The 17,729-nt window shown below is 38.5% G+C and overlaps 2 protein-coding genes across 2 annotated transcripts; one reads left to right on the plus strand and one right to left on the minus strand.

The window, feature by feature from the left end:
* The first annotated feature begins 924 nt into the window (after positions 1–924).
* LOC110792943 (pentatricopeptide repeat-containing protein At1g07740, mitochondrial-like) lies at positions 925–2,707 on the plus strand. Its single transcript, XM_021997762.2, has one exon. It carries the CDS (start codon positions 1,034–1,036, stop codon positions 2,438–2,440), a length of 1,407 nt encoding a protein of 468 aa, XP_021853454.2. The 5' UTR covers positions 925–1,033; the 3' UTR covers positions 2,441–2,707.
* Positions 2,708–3,362: 655 nt separating this feature from the next.
* LOC110792942 (importin subunit alpha-4) lies at positions 3,363–11,827 on the minus strand. Its single transcript, XM_021997761.2, has 10 exons — positions 11,433–11,827; positions 9,535–9,631; positions 9,311–9,402; positions 9,092–9,223; positions 8,501–8,686; positions 8,248–8,411; positions 8,031–8,109; positions 6,860–6,988; positions 6,283–6,410; positions 3,363–4,156 (listed from the first exon to the last, which is right to left on the minus strand). Exons 1-10 carry the CDS (start codon positions 11,652–11,654, stop codon positions 3,775–3,777), a joined length of 1,611 nt encoding a protein of 536 aa, XP_021853453.1. The 5' UTR covers positions 11,655–11,827; the 3' UTR covers positions 3,363–3,774.
* Positions 11,828–17,729: the final 5,902 nt, after the last annotated feature.

The following is a 17,729-nucleotide window of genomic DNA, read 5'->3' on the forward strand; positions in this document are numbered from 1 at the left end:
GCAAGGAGTATACCATAGAATTTGATAATTTGCAACATATTTTGCACGTAAATTATGGCCCATTTTTTTTTTTTTTTACATGAAAATTATGGCCGATTATGGTATATTAAAGTGATTAAATAAATAAGTAAATATTAAATACCTATGTTTGCAATTGCGGCTCTGCTTTTAACCAGTGAGAGGGATGTGAGCAAAAAGTCAGGGTATCCTGAATCGGAATCGGAATCTGTTAGGAACCTGCGGTTCCGGAACCGGAACCTGTTGTGCAGGTTCCGGTTCCGGGTAACAAATTTTTTGAACGGGTACCCTATTGGGTACCCTGTACACACTAATTTTAACTTGGGGTACCCAAAATAAGGAACCGGGCCATATGAAAATGCTTCATATGCCTAAAATATAAAATAATCCAAGCTAATTTTTGGAAAATATAAATATAGAATTGCAACTTAAGCCCAAACTATAAAACAATCAAAGCCCAAACCATAAAGTAGATAGTTTTTCAATAAAATATAAATATTTTACTTAAATTTTTAACATGACAGGGTACCCTGAATCGGAACCTGTTGCAACAGGTTCCGATTCCGGTTCTCATTTTCAGGAACCTGTTACAACAGGTTCCGGTTCCGGTTCTCATTTTAAGGAACAGGTTCCGGTTCCGGTTCCTGAAATTTCAACAGGGTACCCTGTTTTGCTCACCCCTAGATGTGTGGGTAAGCAGTGTGCTAAAACAAGTTATCAATCGTGGTTCTCATTAATCTCCCCGACGTATATGCACGATAGTTTCCTAATCCCACTCCAAACATATAGTGTGATGTGAACATAACATAAATATAACTCAAACTCTAGACACAAATCTTTGCACCTTTTGTTAAGTAAAAATTTTATAGTTTATTAGTGATAGGTTGCACGTGGAATTTAAGGGGAAAAAAAAGCTAATCTTCCGGAGTAAGAATCAAGATGTGTCTAATCTCCCGGAGTGTTTAAAACGTGCTTTTCAAAATACAACCTGCACGAACCAATCTTACACGAAGGCATGTTGAAGTTTCACCCCTTCAAAACATCACAACCTATCACCAAACTACAATTTCAAACCATATCATCTACTTCTACGGCGTCGCATAGTCAAAAGTACAAACCATCTTCAAAGCGTCGCAAACCCAAACCCATACCATTTCTCGCCGATCTCAAGCAACTGCATGACCCAGACGAAGCCTTATCTCTCTTCACACAGTACGCCCAAAAGGGCGTCAAACATGACTATCCTTCATACGCCTCTCTCCTCTATAAGCTTGCTCGCTCCCGAAAGTTTGAACTCGTCGACCCACTTCTTGATTTCATAAAAAATCGCGGTATTCGTTGCCGGGAATCACTGTTTATTGCATTGATTCAGCATTATGGTAAATGTCAATTAGTTGAGAAAGCAATTGAATTGTTTAATCAAATGCCCAACTTTAATTGTGAACGAAATTTGCAGTCTTTGAATGTTTTGCTTAATGTGCTTATTGATAATGATCGATTTGCTGATGCAAATGATTTGTTTTTGACGTGTAAAGAACTGGGTTTTCAGCCGAATTCGGTTTCGTTTAACATAATGATCAAGGGTTGGTTGGTGAAGGGAGAGTTAGAGAATGCGTGTAAGGTGTTTGATGAAATGCTTGAGAGAGTGGTGCAGCCTACTATTGTGACTTATAATAGTTTGATAGGGTTTTTGTGTAAGAAGGGTGAAGTGGGTAAGGGTATGAAGTTGCTTGATGATATGATTGGTAAAGGAACACACCCAAATGCAGTAAATTTTGTGCTTCTGATGGAAGGTTTCTGTTCCTTGGGGAAGTATGATGAGGCCAAGAAAGTGATGTTTGATATGGAGTACAGAGGGTGCAAACCCCAGCTTAATAATTTTGGGGTTTTGATTACTGATCTTGCACAAAGAGGGAAGCTTAATGAAGCTAAATCTTTGTTCAATGAGATGAAGAAGAAGAAGCTAAATCCAGATGTGATAATATATAACATATTGGTGAACTTTTTGTGTAAAGAAGGGAAAGTCGAGGAGGCTTATAAAGTTCTTGTTGATATGCAAATTAAAGGATGTAAGCCTAATGCAGCTACTTATAGGATGTTGGTTGATGGGTTTTGTCGAGTTGGTGAGTATGAGAGGAGCTTGAGTATCCTACATGCTATGCTGATGAGCCACCACTGTCCTCGGTTGGAAAGTTTTCATAATATAGTTTCAGGCTTGCTAAAGGGTGGAAAGATGGATGATGCTTGCTTTGTGTTGGATGTAATGGAGAAGAAGAATATGAGATTTCAAACTGCAAAATGGGAATCTCTTGTTGTGGAGCTCTGTGGTGATGGTGATGGTGATGGTGATGGTGATGGTGATGGTGATGGTGATGATACTACTGTTGAACTTGTGAGTGAACTTAGCTCAATAAATTCATAGGCTTAAAGTAATAGTTAAAGTATTTTCAAGTTGTGACATTTTTTGTGTGCTTAGAGCATGATCAGCCCCAAGTCTTAAGATATGAGTTGTGCTGACATGGCATATGATTCATCAGTCTTAAGATCAGACATATAGAAATTGTAGCATTGAAGTAGACAAGTTTTATCAAAGTCTTAAAGTGAGTCTTGAAAAATTAAGACTCAACTTTGGTAGGTGAGTTAAATTAAATAATAAATTGATATTTTACATAAATTTGCAAGTCTTAAATGATTTAATGGGTGAAGAGCTAAATTTGATTGAATCTTAAAGAGTCTTAACAATCATTTAATTATTTAATATTAATGAAATGCTGACATGGCAAATGAAGAAAATCTTAAGATAAGACCTCCTTTGATCTGAGGAAGTCATTTCGGCATGCTGTGATGTGTTTCAAAACACATCACAGGGGCATTTCTGTAAATAAATTGAATTTCAATGGTACATGTTTTTATCGTAATGGTACATGTTTTTATCGTAATGGTACTCCGTTTAATGAAATGGTACTTTCTTTTTAATGAATGGTACACAAAATGCCCTGTGATGTACATCACAGCATGCCGAAATTCCGCTCCCGATCTGCTCTTGCTCTTAGATGCCATAAACACATGGTTAACTGGTTTACATACCGGTAATTTAACCTGGAAGAAATAGTTTCATCACAAGTCATTATTTCTTGAAAAACAATATTAGTGTGAACCAATTAATGTTACCTAATTCATAGATTTCTTTATTACACAAAACACAGTTCCGTACCTACTTACATTAACCCGAAATTACTCAAACGTATCAGTACGCACGTTCCCAATACGTAATTCATGGGGATATTGGGTAACACTTGTGAAACCTGAAATGAATTATAATTGTATCCCAAAAGATGAACAAATACAGCAATGTAACTACTACTTGGTATTATATAAGAGTAGTTGCCAAACGCATAACCACAAAACAGCAAGAAACTTCTCCTTACTCAGACACCAATAATAACCAACCTGAAACTGAAAATCCCAAAAGAACTTAAAAGAGCCAAACATGGCAATAAACTTTTTGACTACACTTGTGCAACTAAATACAAATTCCGAGTATACCGTAATTTTTTTTCCTGTGAGACGCAGAAACACAACAAAATAGACTCATAATTCATAATAGACCAATGACCCGTAAGAGCAAGACCAAAACACTGGCTCTAACGGGGTGTAACTAAAATAGCAAACACGGCTTCCAAAATTCAGTAGCGGGGGTTTGGGGTAGGGTATGGGCCTAAAAACACGGACTAAAATCACCAAAAGCCCGTACGTTCACCCAAACTTGAACCCGCCAGCTGGGATGTTGGGTTGTGTAGCACCGAAGTTGAAGCCCTGTTGATTCATAGCTGTTAGAGCATCTTGAACATTCTGCTCTTCTTCTTCCTCAGCCCAGTATTTCTCCAAGACTTTCACGGCCTTCTCGTAAATCTCGTTATTATCATGAGTTTGCAAGTTCTCAATCTTGTCCAATCCTTCACATTCATCAATCATTTGAGCGTACACGTTTACTCCGCCATTCATTCCCATTTCTTTGTCAGCCTCTCCCACTTTCAGTATATTCTCAAGCCCCTCGAGGCAAACCGTAACAATTCGTGGGTCAGGGCATATTAGCAGATCACAGAGAGGTTTGATACAACCTTGGCTCACCAAGAATCTGCAGAAACAAAAAGTTCAGAAAAGTATGAAACTTCGTAACAATAATACGGAGTAGATATATAGATGTCTTGCAAGTATAACAAGTTCACAAAATGGTAATCGCATTGCACCTAATATAGGGCCAAGCAGATCAGGATTTACAAAACGGGGAATGCAAATTGACATCAAGTTGACAATTTTACTACAGAATTTACCTTATATCCTTTGAATTATTTTACTACAGTATGATTTTAGGGGTGCATAACACATAATTGAAAGTTGTTAATATTTTTCCATTCAAAATTACTCGAGGGTTTGAAGCTAGGCAATGTAGGTCCTATATTAGTTGGGCCATGTAGGTCCACCCATGAAACAGCACATGGTTGCAATTCAGGACTACAATACAACTACACAAGTATCCACATGAAGAATTTTGGAATTTGGATTGCATCTAATCAGATCTGAGATAGAGTCAAGAAGCACATGGTATTCAGTATTTCAGTCCCACAGCATACGTATCCACATGAGGGGCTCTGGCTACTGTAGCAAATCAATCAACCAACCTTTTTTAGTTTTACTTTTATGAGGAAAGAACGGGGCAGTGCCTACACAAGAAACACGAGCCTAAATTATATTGTCCAATAGGATGAAATACAAGCTCCGGGAAACCTAAGAGGAGAAAATAGAGCACCAAAAAGACCTAGCCTCCTTTATTGGGGGGGTGGGGGGGAGAGACCAATTTCACTACAAGAAGAATAGCTCTCAGATGTATGAAAGAAAAACCAATAACCTGTAGCCAAGACAACTGCAAATAAACAAAACTAACACTAATAAACTAACTTTAAAATCCTAATTTAATTGGCAGGTTCAGACAGTGAAATCTTATTTCTGTAACAGGGTAAATTTTTTTCCAAACCCTAGGGACGTGCAACTTTTTGGACTTCTCAACCATTGTCCAATACATGCTATGAGCCTATGACCAGTGACCACCAAGAGCATTAACCATAACCCAGCGAGTTAAAACCAAATCAGCCAAGTTCCTGAAGAAGATATATATGAATTTTATCCCAAGTAAAGAGATCGGTTGCAAAAGCTTAATAGCAGAAGAATGCTCCCTGCTGCTCCATTCCCTAAATTACATGAGTGAATTGAGAAGTTCTATTAACGATATACAGGGTCGCAATTGATTTAAAATTTGAGATTGAGATAAAGCAGGAGAGAGAACAGGTGAGGAGGAGAGATTGGGAGGGGGGAGGGGGTATCCTTTTAAACAATTAGTTCCTACGTGTTACCAGATTTCAAATGCCACAATTTCCATCCCACAATAAGTTTAAGTAAATGAAGTTTCTAAAGGAGTGATAGGTTAAAACCAAACGCGAAAAGAATAATTTTGGAAACTTTTAAAGACGCGAGAAAGATAAGGGTGACTAAGTGCAGATAAGCTAGCAGTATACTTGTATAAGTTGTATTACTCTATTTTCTAAAGGCTGTTTGGGCTTCTTTCATGATTCAAGGAAGCTGGATTTTAAGTATCGATTGGTCCTCAGTCATTTTCCACTAGAAACTAAGAAAATGGCCACATTGGTTGCAAGTAAGGCAGACAGCAATTTATATGATGAGCAAATATCACATTGATTCAAGGTACTCAAGATCTGACAACTGCAAACAAATTTAACACAAGGAATACCCAACATCTATATCACTATTAACACAACTCTGGGGTTATAGAAGGGAAGATGGTATTTTAGTTCACAGAAGAGAGCAGGAACTCACAAACAGTAATTACAGTTAAGCTGCTGAGTTCAGATCCTATATGATGAGCAAATATACAATGTATCAAAGATCACAAATGTTATCAACTCCTACAATCCACAGAGAGGTGGCAACTAGGGAAACGGCTAAGTGCCATCTATTCATAATTAAAGGTGTTAAATAGGGTATTACCCCCCGACCATCCCTACTGCAAGGCTGCAAGGCCATTACTGGACAGACAAACTGGCAAAGTTGACCTCCTTTCCTAACATCTTAGAAATTGGTCTTTCATCATTTCATGAGGTCTAAAAGGAACAGAGAGCAGTGCAGAACCCATCATCAATATGAAAATAAAACAAAGACACGAGAAACTATAGATCATGTATGGCATACCGTATCTGTTCATGAGATCCCCCAGATGTGGCATTAGAGATTGCCCATGCAGCCTCTTTCTTGATGTCGAATTCCGCATTCTGGAGTAATTCCACAAGAGGCTGAACAAGACCAGCCTCAATAACAAGCTAATGACAAGAACAACAAACGTCAGGAACTTAGCACAAATGTGGTTTATTCATTCTAGCACAATCCCTCAATATCGGTAGCAGAAAATGAAGAACCTGACAATCATATCATAACAGACGCAACAAAAGCAAAGTAGGAACAAAAGAAATAACACTGGAACATCCGTGGTCTACTATAGCATTATCAATTTTAGGCATTAACATGTAAGTTAACTCAGCATATACTCTATATCAATAAGACAAGCAAGAATAAAGGGAAGTAGCATTGGTTGATTCAGGAGGAACAAAAGAAATAACGACTCCAGCATGAAATCAGTTACTCCAGGAACACATCAACCAATAAGATTTTAAATTTTTAATACACCTAACTCTTTGAAACATTAAACATAAAGTAAAAGAAAAAGTCCTCACAAAAGAAAGCGAACATATAAGCAAAATGAAATCATCACCTGAATTTGAATCTTGTTTCCAGCGGTTATATTCGATATTGTCCAACATGCTTCCTTCTTGATGCTTTTTTTGTGATTTTGAGTGAGAAGTTGGTTAAGACAAGGAAGGACGTTGTTGTCTAATACAAACTGCAAAGTCCACAAAACATGTCAGGTAAAGTAAAAAGTGGGAGAAAAATATTTGACATGAAAATATAGAAGGAAATGAAATATTATCCCTAGTTCCCTAAAGTGATAGCTACTGGTAAGAATAGGCTTGACCATTTTGGACCACTTTTCCCCCATTAATCTTTATATTTCAAACTTATTCCCTGGGGAGATGATCTAACATTATCCTTGCACAATGTCATAGCCTAAAACAAATGTCCCAACCTTATAATCCAAAAATTAAATTTTAAATTACTCCTAGCCTTTCTTAATTCCTTCGGCTAAAGCAACCTCCAGAAGTTGGCTGGATTTCTACCACGCAAGCTACATTATATTCCAATTTGACCGTTGTAGAAAAGTAATGATGCATTTCTCTTTTAGGATGACTAAAATTTGGGGGAAACTGGAAAGTTAATTTTTAATTGGTGTAATTCATGACAATAATCAAGTTTTTTCATCTTTCGGCTAATTAAACTAGTCATTGTGTATTTAATTCCCCAATAATGTATTGAATTAAATTTAAAATTTAATTATTTGGCAACAAAGTTTTTTTTTTACTGTACGCAATTAAAAAGAGCATACAACAGTATTGCATGGGAAAGTTGAAGAGTCAATTGTTCAATTCGAGGACAAATTGATTATGTCAAGGATTATCGTCTGCAAATGTGTCCTCGAATTGAACCATTAGCTCTTCAACTTTTCCAGCAAGGTTGTTGCATGCTCTTTTTAATTGCACACAACAACAACAAAATTTCTTTATTGCCAAAATAATTAAATATAAATTTTGTCGACAAAAAAATATTTAATTCAATACATAAGTGGGGCATCAAATACAAGATGGCTAGTCTAATCCTCCGGAAGATAAAAGAACTTGATTATTGTCATGAATTACACCAATAATTAATTAACCTTCACACATTAGTCCCAAAGGAGAAATGCGTCATTACTTTTCCTACAACAGTCAAGTTGACATAGGCAACGAAAGCATAAAGATTACCAAACATAAGCACACCAAGATCAGTACCTGGGTCTGATTATCATCTCCTGTGACAATATTCCCAACTGTTCGAAGAGCAGGAATGAGAACTGTTGGCGAAGGATGGCTAGACGAAGAAAAAAATACATGAGTCACAACGTCAACAATATAATGTGTTCCAATAAATTAATCCCCAAACTAAAACATCATAAATGAAAACACGTATATCTAGAAGAAATCAAAGTAGCACATAAGTAAAACATACAGAAGGAGCTGCATGAGCCGTGGGCATACACCAGATTCTATGACAGCCTGAATTTTGTCGTTAGGGCCATCAGATAAATAAGAAAGGGCCCAGCAGGCATCTGTCAAAACCTCTTCATCATTTAGGTGGATAAGGTGTCGAAGGACTGGTAACGCAGGTTTAACCTGAGAAAACCAAGCAAAATGTATTCAATGGCATGGCCTCTCACTCAAAACTTTCGATCTAATTAATGCCATCTCAGCTAATATAAAACCTGTTCAAATGGTGCTGGTGGTTTGCCACGACAAAAGTTGGACAACGTCCAAGTAGCATTCCTTAGCATTGACAGTTTGGAGTTTTCATTCAGCTGAGATAACAATGGCACAAGCGCACCATGACCCAGTACAAGATCTCTACAGGTGGGAGAATCACCAGCAACATTTCCCAAAGCCCACACTGCCTGCGCGTTAAATGGCAATGATAGAATTTGTGAAGTCTTACATCTTATAACACCATCATTGAGAAAGATTAACATGACCATGGCACAAAGGAGATAAACAGAATTTAAATATAAAAAGTTAAAAAATAAAAACTGAAATTGACATAAAGAGAACTAATTCACCTAACAAGTACCTATGTAACCACTTTGAAACATCTCTTTTACTCCAAAAGAAAATTGAAGAAAAGGCGTATCAGAGGTGGAGGGGAGGGTTGGGGACATGAGCATAAAGGCATCAATGCAAACTTTGAGACAATGTGAATTTTTGTAAGAACAAAGATACAATGGATTTAAAACATGTTTACAATCGAGTTAACTAAAAATATGTACAACATGAAGTGACAAAAAAAAATCAAGAAAAATCACCTGTTCCCGGACATCATCACTAGCAGATGCAAGGAGTTGAACAAACTTTGGGACAGCACCATGGTCAATTACAACTCTTGTATGCTCCGAAGTCCCAGATGCCACATTGGTCAGAGCCCACGCTGCCTCGAACTGTAGATAAGATAAATAAATGAATTTTTAAATGGTGACCTCTAAGGGATATCAAAACTGAGACAAATCAATTGACTAGGATCCCACCTGAAGTTGAGGTAGATCATGCCTGTCAAGAAATTCCACAAATTTCGGGACAACACCAGCTTTAATAACTTCATCAATTGGAGGACATCGTTCTACACAGGAATGCAATAAATATAAAAATTGTGTTTCATGATAGAAGACATCGTTCTACACAGGAATGCAATAAATATAAAAATTGTGTTTCATGACAGAAGAGTACACCAAAGTGGCGAGTTCATACTAACCAATAGACAAAAGCTTCCTGAATTGAGTAGTTGCCTCTAACTGAATATTGGGATCAGCAGAAGCCACTCCTTGAACCATTACAGGGATGCTTTCCAACTGTTACAAAACAGAATGAGGAGACAGTTTAATAGTGATATGGTACCACTGGAGTAGTTGCCTACATGTCTCGTTGCCATTCGAAACTAACAACATTTTCCCACTCATGGATGTTGAAAAAACCAAACACGCCCATATTAAAACAAGAACCACTATTAAAAGTTTAAATCAGATTAAAGGAAGTTTAAACCATATTAAAGCAAAATTCTAGTGACTGAGTTAAGACTTAAGACCCTCTAAACATTTCTCAAAGTATAAATGATTCACAACCTAGTTGCTTCATTGTTTATATTACCTGTAATGACATTTATCTAAATACTCTGACACTACTCATACTAAAAGAATTAGTGTTGAAGTCTTTTTTAAATACTAGGTATATATTGTATCGCAATAAAAAAGCATGCTAGACAGGAGACACACTTCTATTGACAACAAACTTATATAAACCCTTAATTGAAATTCCAGGCTAGCTTAAAGCCAATATTTGGCTTTAGATTATGATGGAATTAAAAAAACAACTAAATACGCAAGGCTTCTCATTGGATTGTAAAAAAATAGCTAAAGGTCAATGCATAAGATTTAGAGTCAACTGGAAACATCTTCTCTATATCTCTCATGACGGCTCAAGCCATTTTAGAGGACAATATATTATTTAAGACATCTGATAAATCACCTGATCTAGTGATCACAGATATTTTTCTTTTTTCTAAAGTCACATAACTATATAAACTCATAGACATATTCACTAGAGACCAGAAAAAATAACTAATGGACAAATCACTACACGATTAACAGTGTATAATAGTGTAAGATGTCCATATCAGTAACCTTGCACTCCTTTGGTTTCTAGCAGTAGGATGCATGGAGAAGCCAACAAGGCAGCAGATTCCATGAAAGTAAAGATAACTTAGTGTTGTACAGGTTGCAATGTTGCATCTACAAGAATACAAGCCCAAGTAGAATAAATTCTTCCGATCCCACCCTATACCCCTCAAAAAAAAATAAACATATCCACTCAGCATAGAGTATTACGAACTCCCTTTAGCTCACAGCTCTAGAAAGACAACGCAAGCAGTGTCACAGAGTCTCCGTCAAACTCCATTATTAATTATACTAAGGTTTATGAACATTCAGCAGCCCACACGTAACTAACTTGGTAGCAATCATATTTAGTCTCCTAAACACGGCATGACGGCAATAGTCTTCCTACTAGAATGCCTAAATCCCAAAGTTTCACATTTAGTAAAAGGTACATGGTGTTAGAGTGGAAACATCTAAATAATCACAATCTCCATCCCTTCAAAGAAAGAACTTAGCAAACTAACTTGGCAAAGATCTATGTCCTTGAGAATTTCATTCTAACCCAAAATACTCGATAGGCAACAATGATCTCACCCCCAAACAGTACGAACAAAATTGATGATCACGCCTGATATCCGATCCAGACCCCAAAATCCAAGTAACATAACTCTCTGGATTCAAAATTCCGCTGCCAGAAAACCCAAAACTCCATTCATCGCAGTTATCAATTCATTGTTATCCCTCTATAGGCAATCTCGGTCAAAACCCATCAAATCTGAGCTCTAGCATCAACTAAACTTCGGGGAACAAACACAACACAGTAAATCAAGCATATAACTACACTTTCCAAGTAAACCCAAAACCTAAACCTAATTAAAAAGTTGAAAAAACATAGATTAAAGGAAACAAATCAAAAGATCGGCACAAAATCGAAACACTACGAACTTCAAAAAAACCGAATTGAGAGGAAAAATGAATGTGTGATTTACGAAATTATCACCTTCTTCTCCATATTCTGAGAAACATCGTGATTAAGGGGCTGTTGAGGGTGAGATGGAAGAGCGAAACCTTCACGACGCTTCTTCAACAGGTTATCTTCCCTCTTATTCTTCCTGATCTCCACCAAATTGTCCTCCCTACGACGGCGAGCTTCGTCGGCATCCACCCCAATTTTGTAGGACTTCTTCCTCACCTCGGTCCTCGAATTAGGTCGCAGCGACATTGTTGATTATCTTCTTCGGTAATTTTTTCTGGGAAGATTGATTTCAAGGTGTTCGACGAAATGCCGCAATGAGCAGTTTTTGCAGAAGGAGGAGAGAGAAAAGCGAGAAGTTGAGAAATGGGGAAGACGGGAGAAGAGGAGAGGTTGTGAATGGGGGGAAGTGGGAAGGGAGTGAGTTGGATGGTTCTATTTTTAATTAATAAAAATTAAAGAAAAAGAAATGGGCGGGTTTGGGTTTCGAAATGGGCGGGTTTGGAATGAGAAATGGAGGAATTCTTCGGGTTTTAATTTTGGTTTTGGAATGTGCCAGCTCAAATGATATTGCAACGACTTATTTCTATTTGGGGCCCAATCCAGATATGTTACTTGTTCGTGTGTTCGAAAATGGAAACTAACTACTCCGTAGTGTTTATTTCGGCGACGCTCCGAATAAAACGTAGAATCCTACTCCCTTCGTCCCACAATATAGTGTCTGTTTTCTTAATTCGGTGTCCCTTAATGATGTGTCTATTTCTATTTTAAACTATTAATTTTTTCTCATAATACCCTCATAAAGAATTTGTAATGCCAATATTATCCGTAAAAAGTCAGACATTTGTACTTTGAAAATCGTACTATCTGATTTTTATTCAACCCATGTATTTGTTTTTCGAGCGGATGTTGGCCTCACCCAACCCCGCGAAGAACGATGAAACTTATGAGCTGGAACTGCAATGGGCTTGGCAACCCATTGACAGTTAAGGCTCTCCAAGATTAGTGTTGGAGAGATATTCCAAATGTGGTGTTTGTTATGGAGACGAAGATTGATGCTAGGAGGTTGGAGGTAATTCGAAATAGATGTGGTTTTATGAACGGTGTTTGCTTCGATAGTAATGGAAGATCGGGAGGATTGGGTTTGTGGTGGCGGGATGCAAATATTACTGTCCAATGGTATTCTATTATCATATTGAAGTTGTGGTTTGTAACAGTGATAACAACCCTTGTTGGAAGGCGGTGGGTATATATGGATGGCCGGAGGCGGCAAATAAGCATTATATGTGGGGGTTAATGAGGAGAATTAACAGCTTTAATTCACTCCCACTACTAACGTTTGGGGACTTTATTGAGATTTTTGGAATGCAAGAAAAAATATGGGGGAGCTATACAGTGGCGGACCCAGGAATTTGATAATGGTAGGGCACTAATGCGCTATTTATCTGTTTAACCACATATTTTTTTGAAGTAAGAAATATCTTGATAGCCGTAATAAAACGGTATGTACAAAGGTGAATACCAAAAAAGGCCCACTTCTAAGTTCACACCTTCTCTCTGTTCATCTCACAATTCTCTCTCTTCCTCTACACCATTATCCTAATTTTTGAGCTCTTTGGTTCTTCGTTTCTAGGTTCTGTTTCTCTCTGTTCTGGTTTTTAGTTTCTGGGTTCTGTTTCTTCGTTTCTAGGTTCTTAAATCTGGGTTCGTATTTTCTTTGTTCTAGGTACTTAAATTTGGGTTTGTGTTTTTTTCGTTTCTAGTTTTTGTTTCTTCGTTTCTGGGTTCTTAAATCGTTGAAGGAAGAAACTTTATTCACAGCGAAACAAATCAGCTGATGACTTATTATTGACCCTTATGGCCCCAAGACATTTCTTTAGTAACCAAGAATCATCTGAATAGGAGATGTGTTCTCAAATCTGGGTTCATTCGTGGTTTCAAGATGATGACTCGTACAAACATAATTAAAATGTTTAATTGCTGTTTTTTTATCAAAAAAATAAAATTAAAATCCTAACACTTATAAAGTCTCATACTTTATTTACTATTCACGCAATAGTGTTTTCCCATCATGTCCCCATTTTGTACTTTATTTTCTATTTTGTCTTATTCTTAATAATAGTGTAAATCCCATATTACCCTCAGAGTTTGGGTCATCTTGCACTGCCAGGCGCTAGCCACCAGCCACGCTTTTGTCTTATTCTTATCAATAGTGTTGAGACATTCATACACTTGGTCATATTGCTACCTTCTGTCTTTTTTTCTTTTTTTTTTTTCTCATTTGCCTTTTCTTTTTCCTTTTACGGCCAACCCAATAACTCATTTCACCAAATTTCTTCCGTCACTCTTACTAGCCTAGCTTTCCTCTGCCCACTCGTCTCACCTATCAATGTTGTTGCTTGTGGAATGCTACAATATCAATGACACAAATATTGTAAACGTATGTATAATTTCATATTATTACTTACATGCAAATCGAACTTTAGCATTGCTTTCTAGCATATAACGTAAATTTATAAATGTTAGTATTTTATGTAACATTTTTGCAAACTAAATTTGTATACCTTGGGGATCGTGCGCGCTAGCACACGGTCCAACAACTAATTAAATAAAACATGTACTTTATCTTGAAAGTACAAACAATGATTTATGTTATCCTTTACCTTAATAACTGTGATTTTGGTCAAAAGGACACTATATTATGGGACGAAGGGAGTATATGTTAATATTTTTTACACATTGTTCACGTTTTATGTACGCAGTATCATGTTTTAGTAATAGTGTTCTTCATTCTTTTCGGGTTGTTAGTATTTGTAAATCATACAAATATCTAATTAATGTCTTTTGTTCGGGCCCCTATGTGACCCACTTTTACAAAAATTACCAAAATACCCCCCATCAAGGGAAATTACTCAAATACCCTCAAACACAAACCCCCTGATGGGCTCAGACCATAATCTCAGGGCCAAAATAACAGCCTCCTGCAGGCCCATAATTTCATACCCCTACAATTGCTCATATTTACTAATAATGCCCTCCGGTATTACTATATATATGACCCACCTAATCATTACTCTGGTATGCAATTATTCTCACACTGACTCTCTCACTACTTTCTCTCTCTAACTATACCTGACTTGAGCGTTGGAGAGGGTTTTCTCGGGAACCCCCCCGAGCCAGTTTACGTTTGCCCTTTTGTAGGAAAACGACAGCCAGATTGGAGGAAAATAACAGCCCTGGTTGACGAGACTTCCCTTATTTTCACACTTAGCATTTTCTTCGCAGAAACAGTTGGCGTCGTATGTGGGGAAGTCAACTATAAGCCATGGTTAATACTCGACGAACCAGGACACACTCCTCCTCTCATCGATCAGAATCTCATCCCAATTACGTGTTAATGCCTACTCCGCGGAACGGAGATGATCACGATGGTGATCAGGACCATGAGAACCAACAACCCCATGTCGAGGGTCACCCCGAGAACTTGGTCACCAAAAAGGACCTGGGGCATATGGTTGCTCAAGTCAATGAGGCTATCCGCAACCTCCAAGGAATGGGAGAGGGACCTTCAAGGAAACAGCCAAACCGCCCTATCAGCTCAAGGGTGAGCACATCATCTCATACCATCCACGGGGCACAGCCTCGAAGTGTGATGGACATGCTAGGTGATAGGGGTGGGGCACAGCCTCGCCCTCACCAACCAAGGGCCAGTCAAGATGCACGTCGGGTAATTGAAGAACGACAGCTGCACAGAGGAGACCTTGATGCTCGAGACCTCTTGCACAGGAGGCGCCTCGAACAATCCAAAAGGCCATCAGGAATGATAGGATCACCCGAGGTCTACCCCCCTCTAGTGCTAAGACTACTGCCTCCGCACGAGACCACCCCACTCCTTCAAGGCAAGTCGAATCGATCGATGTCAGCTCCCGTAGGACATCTCCTAGGAGGCACTTACCTTCTCCTATAAGGAGACGTCACTCACCCCCCAGCCGAGTTAGACGTCACTCACCCCCTACCCGGGTTAGAGGCCATTCCCCGAGGATAAGGGTTTCACCCCCCGATCAACAGCCAGGAGCTCATTCACCTTCTCATCATCCAAGGCATCGTTCACCCTCAAGAATAGGAAGGAGCCCTCCACGCCGTGAGCGAACATACTCGCTTCTCCCAAAGAGCAGAGGTAGACATACCTCCCTAAGAGGAAGATGGGGCTCCCCTCCACCAAGAGATGATAGGCGTATGCATACTTCATCATTACAAGAGGCTCTCACTCCCTTCTCCCAAGAAATAATGAACACCCCCCGCCGAGACAAAGTGAAGGTCCCTACCATCGAGCCTTTCGATGGAACTACTAATCCAGAAGAGCACATGGCTGCCTATGCGGCTCAGATGAACTTCCAGACTAGGTGTGGAGCTGCTTGGTTCAGGTACTTCCCCACATCCTTGAAGGGTCTTGCACTTATCTAGTTCAACAAGAACGTGCCAAATGGGAGTATCAAGCGCTACAGTGAGCTTGAAAAGGTATTCATCAGCCAATTTGTTGCAGGTCGAAGACATCAAAAGACAAGTGTTAACTTAATGGCGGTCAGACAGGGAGAGACGGAGAACCTTCGCAACTATATCCATAGGTTCAATGAAGAAGTCCTAAAGATACACAATCTCAAGGACGAAACCAAGTTCGCAGCCCTCTTGGCGGGGCTTCAGCCAGATGACTTCAAATTCGAGTTGATCAAGTCCGGGGTGTCCAACCTCGAGTAAGCAATGGAGAAGGCCCAAATGCACATTCAAGCCACAAATATTTGTAAGATCAATTGGGATGGTGAGAGTGGAACAAGGCAAAAAAAAGCCCAATTGGGGAGAGACCTCAAAATCTGACAATAAGAAGAAAGAAAACGGCAGCCACGACCAAACTCAACCCTCCCTCAAAAAGTCAGTTATGGTTGACAACCATGGTGAGGATCCGAGGTATAACCGCAATAGGCGAGAGATTTACCTTGATCTCAAAGGAAAAGACATCATCCCTAAGCCACCTGCAATCCGTACGCCCGAAGCAAAGCGAGACAAGTCACTTTGGTGAGAGTTTCACCACGAGTGCGGGCACACCACACAGAACTGTAGGGAGCTGAAAAGGGCACTGTATCACTTGGCCGGCAAGGGCAACCTGAATAATTACTTAAGGAAGAATCCTCCCCCAAAAGAAAAAGCCAAAGAAAAGGAGTCCCCTAGTGATGATACGGGAGACTACATTGGAGTGATAGCCGGAGGCTTGGCAACAGGCGGGTCTATGAGCAAGGCGAAGGATAGCTTATGGAGTTATGGGAACTTGAACATCAAGTCCTAAAAGTGACATCGGCTTCTCAAACATCCCCGGTGATGACATTTGGTGGGAGCAATGGCCACCCAATTCAAGAGTCCCATGATTCAGGGGTGAGTAGTTAATTCAAAAATCCATAAGCTTGGTTTTTCTCGATTTCGATTTTTCTTGAGTAGTTGATTGTTCCCTTCTTTTTAGCATCAGTTTGTTTAGTTAAATGCATGATTTATAATTTTGCTTCGTCATGTCCAATTTAAGGGGTTTTTTTGATAATTTTTGTTCATAGTAATAGGCATAACGTAATAGCATGCTTCTTCTGCGCATGAGTAGTTGAATACTCCGTATTGCAGTTGTATAGTTTATTGAATTACAGTTTTTTTCGTTGTGTGACCCTGGTTGTTGTATTTGTGGCTTTGGTTGTTTATTTCCTCTTGTCTGTTGATATTGTGAGGGCTTTGGTTGTACGAGGTTTGATTTTTATGCTTTTTGATTAATAAAATTTACTTACCAACAAAAAACAATAAAACATTTTCATAATTCTTAGATGTTCCTGTAATGTTGTACTATGAAATTTATGTCATGATAAAAATTGTATATTTTGCCTAACCATTTGCAGATGGAAGGTCACTAGCTAGAGTTATTGGCCTCGCAAAATCTAACTTAAAGGTATAACCCATGAGTTAGTATTCAATGTCATTTTTCTCATGTATTAGTATTCCATGTCCTTTTTGCATTTGACCTGAATTATGTGAAAATTTGTGTTGTTTTGTGGGTTTGAGTTTAATTTATATGTGGAGATTGTTTATCTTCAAAAAATGAATATAGACAGTGTTTATGTTATTCGATTTTTGTGTTTCAGTCGCACAATGCATTTAGATGAGGATATTTGGTCGTATAGGAAGAGGAGGGAAAGACTAACCTTGTATTTGGTCATATAGGGAGAGGAGTATATAACACAATGTATTTCATTCTCTTTATCTTACTCTTGAAATTGTTACAATAATGTTTTCTGA

The sequence above is a fragment of the Spinacia oleracea genome, chromosome 4 (assembly GCF_020520425.1).
Source record: "Spinacia oleracea cultivar Varoflay chromosome 4, BTI_SOV_V1, whole genome shotgun sequence".
In the NCBI taxonomy this organism is placed as follows: domain Eukaryota; kingdom Viridiplantae; phylum Streptophyta; class Magnoliopsida; order Caryophyllales; family Amaranthaceae; genus Spinacia; species Spinacia oleracea.

What these genes read in the sequence shown, in the direction of transcription:
- LOC110792943 (XM_021997762.2), top strand. Translation starts at nt 1,034, where the DNA reads ATGTTGAAGTTTCACCCCTTCAAAACATCACAACCTATCACCAAACTA.
- LOC110792942 (XM_021997761.2), bottom strand. Translation starts at nt 11,654, where the DNA reads ATGTCGCTGCGACCTAATTCGAGGACCGAGGTGAGGAAGAAGTCCTAC. An exon ending in CTCAGAATATGGAGAAGAAG is followed by an intron (nt 9,632 to 11,432) that starts GTGATAATTTCG and finishes GTTTTGTAACAG; the next exon opens with TTGGAAAGCATCCCTGTAAT. An exon ending in GAAACAAGATTCAAATTCAG is followed by an intron (nt 6,411 to 6,859) that starts GTGATGATTTCA and finishes TCTTGTCATTAG; the next exon opens with CTTGTTATTGAGGCTGGTCT.